At 42.0% G+C, this 12,285-nt stretch overlaps 1 protein-coding gene across 2 annotated transcripts in view; it reads right to left on the bottom strand.

Moving 5' to 3' along the window:
- The window catches only part of HECW2 (HECT, C2 and WW domain containing E3 ubiquitin protein ligase 2), a 478,030-nt gene that overhangs the window by 347,594 nt on the left and 118,151 nt on the right, over positions 1–12,285 (bottom strand). For both annotated transcript variants that reach the window (XM_083153595.1, XM_083153596.1), the window contains exon 7: positions 7,084–7,226. In XM_083153595.1, coding sequence (XP_083009721.1) covers positions 7,084–7,226 — 143 coding nt within the window. The remainder of the gene's footprint in view (positions 1–7,083; positions 7,227–12,285) is intronic.

Raw genomic sequence — 12,285 nt, 5'->3', positions numbered from 1 at the left:
TTATTCAGTTTTGATCGCAGTAAAAATTTGTTCTCAAAATGGGCAAAACCATGTGCACTGCAGGTGGGGCAGATGTAACATGTACTGTATAGAGAGAGGGGTTACTGTATAGTAGATTTGGGTGAGTGATTTTGTTTCTGTGCAGTACTGGCTGGTAAATACGGGCTGCATTATTTTTACACTGCAATTTACAGTATATTCCAGTTTCAACACACCCCACCCACATTTAACTCTCTCTGCACATGTTACAGTACACCTGCCCCACCTGCAGTGCACATGACTGTTATGAGAATAATTTTTATCTCAGGCTATATATAACGTGCAGGGTCTAACGCCTTTTCTGTTAGTGTGATCTAAAATATGGAAATGCATATGCTACGTTGCCTGGGTGCATTTTGACTTTGACAGTGGGTTTGGGAAAAAAAGTGAAGTAACCAATCTACCTTCAACCTTGGTTATGGTGACATCCAAAAAGTTTACATGGACTGGGGCAATCTGAAAAGTGAACTTAATGGGGCTGCTGGTATCATTGTGTGTCTCAATCAGGGTGCTGAATTCTACAGCAGTACCTGACCACAGAATCAACAGGTCATCTATATAGTGGGAAAACAAAAAAAGATCTGGTCACTTATTTGTCAATCACTAAAGAATATTTCCTGTTCTACTAGGAACATAAAAAAATTGGCATACAATAGGGCCACAGATGACATCACACAACCCTTTAGCTGTAGGTAAAATCCACCATCATGGAAAAATAGTTTGGTACTTGTGTATTATCATGCCGCCCAATTTGACTACGTACGCCGACGTAGTGAGATCGCATCGCATGCAATCACATGTGATGGTACTAATTCATTTTCACTGCACCCTTGGCCATGGATCGCATCGCACGCAAATCACATGCGAGTTTATCTAACCAATTTTATGACATATTTGGCAAGAAATGGATCATTAAGGAATACGTCACTTGTGAGACAGCAGGAGTGGTGTATAACCTAACATGCTCGTGCAACCTCTCATATATTGGTAAAACCAAGGGTACTTGTGTATTATAGCGGCGCCCCCGATGTTGGTCGTGCGATGTTTTTATCGCATCGCATGCCATACACCCGATGGGAGCAGCTTGAACCCCTCTGAGGTCACAAATGACTATAAAGGGTTAAACAGGGAGTGATTGACTATCATCCCCCATCACCTAAGGGTAAAGTTCATCAAGATCGCTTTGTTCTCCCCTAGGACTGAGTCAGACACTGTGGCAGGGTAACAGCAGGGGGGATCTCTTCCTGACTGATCTCTGTTACAGATCCACATTGAGCTCTACCAATTAAGGGAGACCTTTTCCTAAGACCACCCACTGCAGGAGGGACTTTAATGGTGGAAATTGGGACAGTTTTTAAAAAGAGAAGACAAGAGAGCTGGGGGGTGATTTTTGTTTCTAGAAGCTACTGGCCTTGGAGTCTCAGCTCCTGCCAGTGTGCTTAGGACTGTGCCTGGGAACATGGTGGCTACTGGATTACCAGCTTCTCTTGGGGTTGCAGACTTGTTTGCTCTGCCTGGTTTATGCTAACCTTCTGGACTCACAGACTTGCTGACTCTATTATACAGAAACTTCACCAATCTCCTGTGATCATGGACAATTATACTGCATCTGGACAGGACAGTGTGGGAGAGTGCTGGCAAGTGTGATGGTAATCTGATGTCTATTGGGACCTGGTGTTATATTGCTAGTTCCAAATGTGTTTATTTATAGCTGATTTAGAGAGCCTATAGTAAGTAATTTGTTAATAAATATATTTTTATATCTTATTCTGTCTCCTGTCTGCATGACCTGACCCAGAAGTCCCGGAGTACACTCTGAGATTAGGCTCTGTTACTCCGGTTCTTCACAAAATTAGCCATATTTTAACATGCTCGAGAATTGTTCATGAACATTAAGTTAATGACACCTAATTGTTATACAAGAGGTATCATAAAAATGTGCATCCTAATAAGAAGCAGGAATTATATACTCGGATGCGAGTATCACTCTCAGCATTCAATTATAAAATAGCCCCATATTCTTAATACATGTGAGGTTCCATTTACAGTGAGTTTCCGACGATCATTTTCATTAAAGTGATCTTAGACACAACCCGCATATGGGGTAACTATATGACAACTACAGTGAATATCTCCATACAAATATTGCCGAAATTAACATATACTCGGATAAGGGAAGGGGGATATGGGAAGTAGTTCTGCACAAGAGTATCGTATTAATATTTGCGTAGATATCCCCATTTACTAATTGCCATGTTGTAATTGCAGTTAGTGCATATATGGGGGTGCTGCCAGAGACAAAGGTTATAGTACAAGAGCAAAAAAAGAAAAGGATTGTCTCTGTTGCTGGCGCACTGAAGAGAATTAGTTAAAATTTAACTTTTATTAGTGTCAAATAAAAGAAACCGTTATAATGAGATATATGCTACATACAGGACATACATAAACAATGAACAATTATTAAAAGGATGCACGCGCTGTGTGTGTGTTGTGATGGGTATCCTCTGGTTGGTTAGTTGTCATGGGCCATGTAACCCTTAAGATGCACCACTATTGTTACTGGGTACTGTGGGTGAGGTCGTGTGGGTGACCAGACACTGTACTTCGTCTGGTTCCTCTATTATGTCACGACTGTGTTAATATGTACACTTCCGTCAGTACTCCCTGTCGATCCGTATACAACCTGACTCCCAGATTGTATAGATAGGATTGGTTAGTGTGTATCAATATGATGTATATAGGCAAATGTCGGTGTTATTAACCTGACTTTGTATTTAATCAGCAAGTGCTGAGGGCCAAGTATATTGCGCACAGTAAAATTTGTGCATATACTATTATCTGTCCACACCTTGCTGGTGCCAGTGGTCCAAGTTTTGCTTTAACCGTGCATATTCCCCAAATCATAAATGTCTCTCGTATCCCTAGTTGGTACAGTAGTTCTTGTTTCGCACAAATAGAATTTTTGTGCTGTGCACAGTAAGATCTGTGCGCCCGTGATTATGTACGGGTTCTGAGTTATTAGAACACAAATATTTGTTTCTAAGATCTGTGTTAATAAGCTGAGTGGGGGATAGACGAGGGCTTGGCAGTGGATGACGGCTTAACAGACTCACGTCTTTGAAAAGAGTGCCTTTGACAAAATCGTGTGGGCTAATCTGACGGTGTATATCCTGTCAGATTCCTCTATTTAGTAGCACTTTGTACTATTCAAAAAAGGCAGGTGTCTGTTCTAGCGATTGTTTGTGCACAAATAGAATTTTCGTGCTATGCACAGTAAAATTTGTGCGTATATCAATGGTGTGAAGCAGTTGTTTATGCACAGATAGGATTTTTGTGCTCTTTTTCCTAGCGTATGGTAATAGGCTGAGTGGGGTATGAAGACTCAGCGGGCTCACAAAGTATTTGAAAAAAGGGAGCCTGTGGTAAGATTGTGTGGGCAATCTGACGGTGTGTATGCCGTCAGATCCCTCTTTCGAGTCACAATTTGTATTTATTCACAAAACGGCAGATATCTGCTCTTTTGTTTTGCACCGATAGAATTTCTGTGCTATGCACAATGGAATTTGTGCGTACAGGTCGAGTATCCCGTATCCGAATATCCGTTATCCGAATTATTCCGAAATACGGACATTCCAGAAAGTGAAAAAAAATTTTTTTTTTGCTAAAAACTCACTGGGGACATTTGTAACAGCATCACTGGGGACATGATATTTAACTGGCACTATATATGTGCAAGACAATGATTGCTTGGCATTCAAATTCAGTGCTGAGATAGTACACACATTTTGCTTCACGTTTTGAAACCTTGTTTTTTGAACAATTAAAATATATTTGTGTGTATTTTATGTGGTAATAAAATATATTTGTGTGTATATTATGTGTTTATACAGCATAAATGCAAGATACTTCAAAATACATCATTGAAATATTAAAATATTCCGAAATACGGAATAATCCGTTATCCAAAATTCTCCTGGTCCCGAGCATTTTGGATACGGGATACTCAACCTGTATATCTATTGCTTTGCATTCATTTGTGTCTGAGCAGTTTATTCATGCACTGCCGACCTTGTGAGGGTGGTTATTTAGCAGTGGTCATTTGTTCCCTTTTAATATGGGGACTAGCGCAATTGCAGACACCAACCTGTATATCTATTGCTTTGCATTCATTTGTGTCTGAGCAGTTTATTCATGCACTGCCGACCTTGTGAGGGTGGTTATTTAGCAGTGGTCATTTGTTCCCTTTTAATATGGGGACTAGCGCAATTGCAGACACCATTTATAAATCATATGGTTCTTAGGGAGTCATGGTGTTTCTCAGAGGTGTACTGGGGGAAGTTGGATGGGTGATCTGACAGTGTGTATGCTGTCAGGTCCCTCTATCACCTCTATTTTGTTACACTTTCCCACATAGATAGTTTCTGTGGATACAATGTTTGTATTGTATCTGGTTACATGTATTTATGTTAGGGTACACGGAAAATTGAAACCTCTACAACATTTGTCTATGACATTAACTCCATATAGTTTGGGAACAGTTATCTGGTACTTGGTTATAAAATGAGAAAGTCTGCTAGGTATCAGACTGAAATATATCGCTGGGGTCTCTTATTTTAATAATTGGTGTTTGTTAGTATAGCATATCTCTTGTCTGGTGCTTTCCCGTGGGGAGCACTCGTCATATATTGACTGGTCTCAGACAGAGAGACGTTTACATGTATTTGCGCTGCAAACAGTGTTCACCGGTCTGCTAGGTTTCAGACCACAGAGTGACAGGTACGTTGCAGGCTATACGTTACAATCACCAAACCCCGCTAAGCGGTGTTCGTTACTGCTTAGCAGTACTGCTGTCCCGGAGCTGCTCAATTACGCTAGCATGTCATATTAATAAAATACATTTGAGGCACACACACATTCAAACAGCGCGTGCATACGGCCAACGCGCGTTTCACAAAACGGCTTTTTCAAGGCTGGAAATTAACATATCCAGCTGATACTGACAGGGGAATCAACCTATTGCCATATAGGAAAAGACGGGGACAGCACATTAGCGAATTCCATTGGATGATGCACGCAGCACCATCTCCTTTTTTGATTTAAAAGTTTGTTATTGTTTTTCAATTTCCAAATTGTGAAATGGGGACAGTTAACATGAGATAGAATTGTGGTTACAGTTATAAGTCTTAAATCAAATACATTCCACCTTCAAATCACAAAATATAAAAATCCTATCCAACGAACCAAATAGATTTAAATCTACGGTACTCTTTACCTAGAAGGGCGCCCGTCGCGGGCATCGCGGGTACATTTATGTATGGCCGCGACGCGACCGTTGCGATGCCCGCGATTTCCCATTGAAACCAATGTTAAACATGGAAATCGTGTCGGTCGCGTCGCGGCCGGCCATAAATGTACCCGCGATGCCCGCGACGCGATGCTCCCGATTTCCCATAGGAATCAATGTTAAAAGGCGCGATGGACCCGATTTTACTGTTAAATGGCTCAATCCACCCGATTTGGCCATAGGAATCAATGTTAAATGGGCCACAGAGCCCATTAACCCTTAAATGTGCCCCCAAATTTTTAACGCCACCCCACGATCCACGCCAACCCGAAGCGTGGCGAGCGCAGCGAGCCCGCGAGGGGCGGCGGTACGCGTCCTCCGACCTTTTCATGCCCTACTATCCACTAGGGCGTGGTGTGAGAATATAATAGTGTGGCGAGCGCAGCGAGCCACCGAGCCCGAAGCGTGGCGAGCGCAGCGAGCCCCGCGAGGGGACGCGGATACCTTCACAGTTATGCGCGTCCCCTCGCGGGCTTCACAGGTGTCCGTGGCGACGCGGACACCTGTGAAGCCCGCGAGGGGACGCGTCTACCTGTGAAGGTATCCGCGTCCCCTCGCGGGGCTCGCTGCGCTCGCCACGCTTCGGGCTCGGTGGCTCGCTGCGCTCGCCACACTATTATATTCTCACACCACGCCCTAGTGGATAGTAGGGCATGAAAAGGTCGGAGGACGCGTACCGCCGCCCCTCGTGGGCTCGCTGCGCTCGCCACGCTTCGGGTTGGCGTGGATCGTGGGGTGGCGTTAAAAATTTGGGGGGACATTTAAGGGTTAATTTGGCCTATTTTGCCCCAAATCGGGTCCATTGAGGCATTTAACAGTAAAATCGCGGTCAATCTGCCGTTTTAACATTGTTCCCTATGGGAAAATCGCGGTGATCGCGGTCATCGCGGGCATCGCGGCCATCCCGATTTACCCGCGATGCCCGCGATGCCCGCGATCACCGCGATTTTTACCCCCGATCACCGCGATTTCAATCGCTGGCGCCCTTCTAGGTAAAGAGTACCAAATCTACTATTATCTACAGTGCCTCCAATCGGAGCAAATGTAGTCTTGACTGTTAATAAACTGGGAGACAGCTATCAGTTACATATTAACTATCTAAACACAACATCCATCTATAATGACACACAAGACAAGACTATACAAGGGGTATGGGGATGGGGGAGGGGTGAAGGGTGCCTAGGTAACAGTAGTTGTTATGTGAATCTTGCACTGTTAACCACCTAGTTCTATCCCTTTTACTAAACATTGTATGTAACATAGCAACTGTTGATCTCGATTGGGACAGGATAGTAGCTCTACAGAACAATTTTTGGGAAGTACGGGAATCGATCTTGTTTTATTGGTGTCAGCATGTTAATGGTTCACTTATTTTCAACTGTTATGCCATGCCTCCATGTAGTTACCATGGGACATCTAAAACATGCATGGGGTGGAGGAATAAAGAATATCCTTGAATAGAAGAAGGAAAATGGTTTTATTGGGTGAAGGTATAATGGAAAATATTAAACTTAGAGCTTCATAGCATCTGTACTTGTACAGGAGACCACATGAAGACCGTCTGTCACTGAAAAAAATCATAATGTTTTCCAAACTAAATATCAGCGAAGAGGGTCACTAACTATCTCCAATATTTCCATTTTAGTAAACTAGTTTTGCTATCTGAAAAAACGAAAGATGAAATAAAAATACATATTTACCCAATTGCATGTCTTTCCAACAGCCTCTGTACTGGAATAGTTAGTTTTCCAAGAAATCTTTTGATGATAGGACGACTTTTGGCAAATTTATCTTTTATTTCAACTTCCAAAACATCCGTGAGTAGGGCAACAAAGGAATATTTCTAAACACAAAAGTAAAAGTAATTTTATTAAACACAGTGTACAATGCATTTACAGTATGACTGTTACTATGCATTTACAGTATGACTTGTTATCCTCTTGGTGTACTTGTAAATATGAAACAGTGTCAGCCCAGTAAGGAAAAAAGGTCAAATGAAGACGTGGCCACGTACAAGACTAACGTTTCTACTGAAACTGTGCACATACCCAGGGGTTGATTGGGCCAGACATGTTCTTCCCTCAGTGGCCTTGCTCACCCCTCTGCAAGGTCAGCTGCCATGATTTTGGAGCTCAACTTTGACCAGGCATGCTCAGAACCACTGAGATAAGACCATGGTGGGGAAGGGAGTGGGGGGGGGGGGCTGCTGAGCATGCCCAGGTACATTCAGTGCCTCCCAAGTTTCTTTGCAGAGCTTGAGAGTCACATCTCATGGTTCTGCCTCCTGTAGCCAGCAAGTCTTGCCTCGTGATTGCCATCTGTGATACGGTATATGACCATCAATGGGCAATAGCTATGCAGTTAATAACCGTTGATGGTTTCACCATCCCTGTTCTTTGACTGAATGTCCATTTGGAAAATGAGAACTTGGGGGTGGGACTTCACAAGTATGTGGGGTGTGTGTAGCTATGCTCTGTGTCCTGACATTTGTAAATATAATTATTCAGTTAGGCTGTGCCACCGATGGAGGGAAACCATCTGGCTTTGCCCGATCAATAACGGAAAAAAAAACATTTCACATTGGCCATAAACCATAAATGATTATGAACTATAAATGGTCATCACTCCCAGACTCTCGCCACTGCAATCGATTTTGAATGCTGCTGCTTGGCTGATCTTTCTAGCAAGATATTCATTGTCTGCTGACCTGCTCTGCCAGTCCCTCCATTGGATGCCTGTATTTTACTGTTTTCATTATAAAACACTTATACTCAAATATAAAGCTATTAGCCATACTACACCAACGTATACCTATATATATTTACTTATCTTAAAATATTTCCCAACTCAACCACTGCCCTCTGCACAAAATCTGTATCTTCCTTCTGCACGGATTACTAGCTCAAATTCACTATTACAGGACTTGTATCAGCCTGCCCTCCACACTAAGACTCTCCACTAGCCTCCAAACATTCAAACATTCCCTGAAGATGCACCTCTTTAGGCAAGCCTATCATATTTAAGTACCACACACATAACTAGAGATGAGCGGTTCGGATTCTTTTGAATCCGAACCACTCCAAACATCCCCAGCCAGAGTGCCTGTGAGCCGAACGTGGGAATCTGGGGTCGGATTCCTGCAAGATGTCTTTAAAGCCTGGCGTCCTGAGAATTTGGTGCCATTTCACCCTCACGCTTCCAGCTGCACACAGCTCTGCTTGTGCCCGGCGGTAGAACTTGTGCTGTGTGCAGGCAGGGCGTGGAATCATCAATAACTTGTCATCATTGTCAGTCTGTCACATCAATTCAATTAATTGGGCAGTACGGATGGTGTAATGGTTAGCATTACTATCTCACAGCACTGAGGTCATGGGTTCGATTCCCACCATGGTCCTAACTGTGCGGAGTTTGTATATTCTCCCCGTGCTTGCGTGGGTTTCCTCCGGGTACTCCGGTTTCCTCCCACAATACAAAAATATACTGGTAGGTAAATTGGCTCACTCAATACACCCACAAAGGGCATTAATCATCAGATTACTGCAGAAATAACGTTGCAACAAATTTTGGAAGCCACAAATGGTAGTGAGCAACGTCTAAGAGAAAGAAATTGTGATATACAGACGGACATTAGTTCCATGAGCCAAGATATTAAAGAGGTCAAAGAACAAATTATGGAGGCTGAGAAGCGCATTTCTAAGCTGGAGGACAGTAATAACAGTAATGTTAGTGGCAAATGTTTACATTTTATCAGACCAAGTGCGGGACATAAAATACAAATGATCTGATATGGAGGGGAGATTACAAAGAAACAATGTACGGCTTGTAGGGCTCCCAGAGCGAGAGGAGGGTGCAGATGCAATAACATGTTTGTTTTCACTATTGAAAGAGCTCATAGGGTTCCATCTAGGCCATTACCCCCGGGAGCCCCACCACGGACACTGATCATTACGTTTCTAAACTTTAAAGATCGGGATACAATGCTCCAACAAGCTAGGTTAAAGGGCCCTTTGGAACATAATGGAGCAAGAATCTCAGTCTTCCCAGACTTTGCCATTGAAATTCAGAAGGACAGAGCAAAATTTATAGTGGTTAAATAAAGACTGCATGAAAAGGTGCTTAAGTACTCAATGATATTCCCAGCAAAACTGAGAGTGATTGCAGAGGGCGAAAAAGTCTTTTTTCAAACAGCAACATGGATAGATAAATGGGTGCCTGGTTAACAAGATATAAAACAATAACTATTAAGAGATGGCCAGGGGGCTCACCGCTCTATGGTGGCCTTTGAGAGTAATGGCCCCAAGGAAACAAGTTTGGGGGATTGGGTAGAGATATAGCTATGACTAAGGGGGTTGGTATACTGGGAGGGGGGTGGATGATAGGGAGGGGGGATGGGAATGTATGTTTAAGTTTGATGTTTGTACATGTCCAGTATTGCCCAGTATTTCCTTGTGAATCAACAAGATGGAAGAGGTAGTGATGCTGAGGTTTGATTTCTTGATCTGCTTAGAATTACTCAATAACTTTATGTGGATTGATAAGTGGGAAATGGTCCCAAATAGTTATGGTTAATAATATTTAATAAAATAATAAAAAAGTAATATTTTTGGACCATGCGGTTAAAATAAAATAAAAAGATCTGTAGAATGGTAGTAGTTATGGCATGGAATGTTAAGGGCATGAATGAGAAAATTAAGAGATCATTAGTAATGAAGCAATTAAAACAATATAACGCCGCCGTAATATGCCTACAGTAGTTGAAACTCACTTAGCGTGTAGTAAACTTATGTCCCTTAAAAAACCTTGGGTGAGGTGGACATATCACGCACCACTCACAACATCTTCAAGGGGCGTCTCAATAATGATTAAAACATCCCTCCCTTTTGTTTGCAATAGGAATAAAATAGATGCATTAGGACAATATGTCTTCTTAGATTGCACCATACATTCAATACAGACGCTCATATTGGCGATTTACATTCCACTACCATTTTCTTATGAAGTCTTTAAAAAAGCAGCAGAGTTCATGGCCATAATGCCAGATCTCCCAGTAATATGACCCTAGGTGGTTGGGCAAAATAAAGGAAGAGGATAAATTAAAGGAGCAATGTATAGAGTTTTGGGAAATTAATAGAGGATCGGCCTCTGGTGCAGTTGTTTGGGACAGTTTTGAAGCATTTATGAGGGGTTTATTAACCCCTTCATGACAGAGCCAGTTTGTGCCTTCATGACAGAGCCCTTTTTTTCAAATCTGACATGTCTCACTTAAGTGGGGATAACTTTTTTTTGCTTTTACTTATCCCAGTGATTTTGAGATTGTTTTCTCGTGACACATTGTACTTCAAGTTAGTGGTAAATTTTGGTCGATACAGTCTGTGTTTTTTTGTGAAAAATACCAAAATATCGTGAAAAAATGGAAAATTTAGCAATATGCAAAATGTTAAATTTTCTGCTTGTGAGACAAATAATCATACCACTCAAAATAGTTAATAACTAACATAGACCATATGTCTACTTTATGTTGCCATCATTATTTCAACCCCCTTTTCATTTTTTTGGACACTAGGAGGCTTCAAATATGACTAGCAAATTCTCAAATTTTCAAGAAAATTTCAAACACTGATTTTTTTAGGGACCAGTTCAGTTCTGATGTGACTTTGAGGGACTTGTATGTGAGACACCCCCATAAATGATGCCATTTCAAAAACTGCACCCCTCACAGTATTCAAAACAGCATTTTGGAAGTTTGTTAACCCTTTAGGTGTTTCACAGGAATTAAAACAAAGTGTAGGTGAAATTTCAAAATTTCTTTTTTTTTGCAGAGTTTCAATTTTAATACATTTTTCTAACAAATACAGTAGATTTTACTAGAGAAATGTGACTAAAAATTGATTCCCCCAATTCTTTTGTTTTCAAAAATATCCTATATGTGGCCCTAGTGTGCACTTTGACCAAACCACAGGCTTCATAATAGAAGGAGCACCTACTTGATTTTGGAGCCTCCTTTTTATGAGATTTTTTTTTAGGCACCATGTAGGTTTCTAGGCACCATAAGTGCTAAAAGTTAGGAACCTCCCCCACAAGTCACCCCATTTTGCAATCTACACCCCTCAGGGAATTCATCTAGGGGTATAGTGTACATTTCAAACCCCCAGGGGTTTCACCAATTTTGGTACAACTGGGATGTGAAAATGAAAAATTACATTTTTTTACACAAACATGCAGTTCTGGCTCAAAATTTTTCATTTTCACAAGGAATGAAGGAGACAAAGCACCCCAAAATCTGTGCCCCAATTTCTCCCGAGTACGGCAATGCCTCACATGTGACCAAAAAATACCAGTTGGGTGCATGGCAGGACTCAGAAGGGAAGGAGTGATTTTTGGATTTTGCAGCAAAGATTTTGGTGGAATGAATGGTGGGTACTATGATGCATTAGCAAGACTCCCAAAGCACCAATACAGTGGAACCCCCCCACAAGTCACCCCATTTTGCAAAGTACACCCCTCAGGGAATTCATCTAGGGGTATAGTGTACATTTCAAACCCCCAGGGGTTTCACCAATTTTGGTACAACTGGGATGTGAAAATGAAAAATTACATTTTTTTACACAAACATGCAGTTCTGGCTCAAAATTTTTCATTTTCACAAGGAATGAAGGAGACAAAGCACCCCAAAATCTGTGCCCCAATTTCTCCCGAGTACGGCAATGCCTCACATGTGACCAAAAAATACCAGTTGGGTGCATGGCAGGACTCAGAAGGGAAGGAGTGATTTTTGGATTTTGCAGCAAAGATTTTGGTGGAATGAATGGTGGGTACTATGATGCATTAGCAAGACTCCCAAAGCACCAATACAGTGGAACCCCCCCACAAGTCACCCCATTTTGCAAAGTACACCCCTCAGG

Source organism: Crinia signifera, chromosome 7 (assembly GCF_055691185.1).
Source record: "Crinia signifera chromosome 7, ASM5569118v1, whole genome shotgun sequence".
NCBI lineage: Eukaryota > Metazoa > Chordata > Amphibia > Anura > Myobatrachidae > Crinia > Crinia signifera.
Note: the sequence above shows the minus strand (reverse complement) of the source record. Positions and strands in the feature narration are given on the sequence as shown.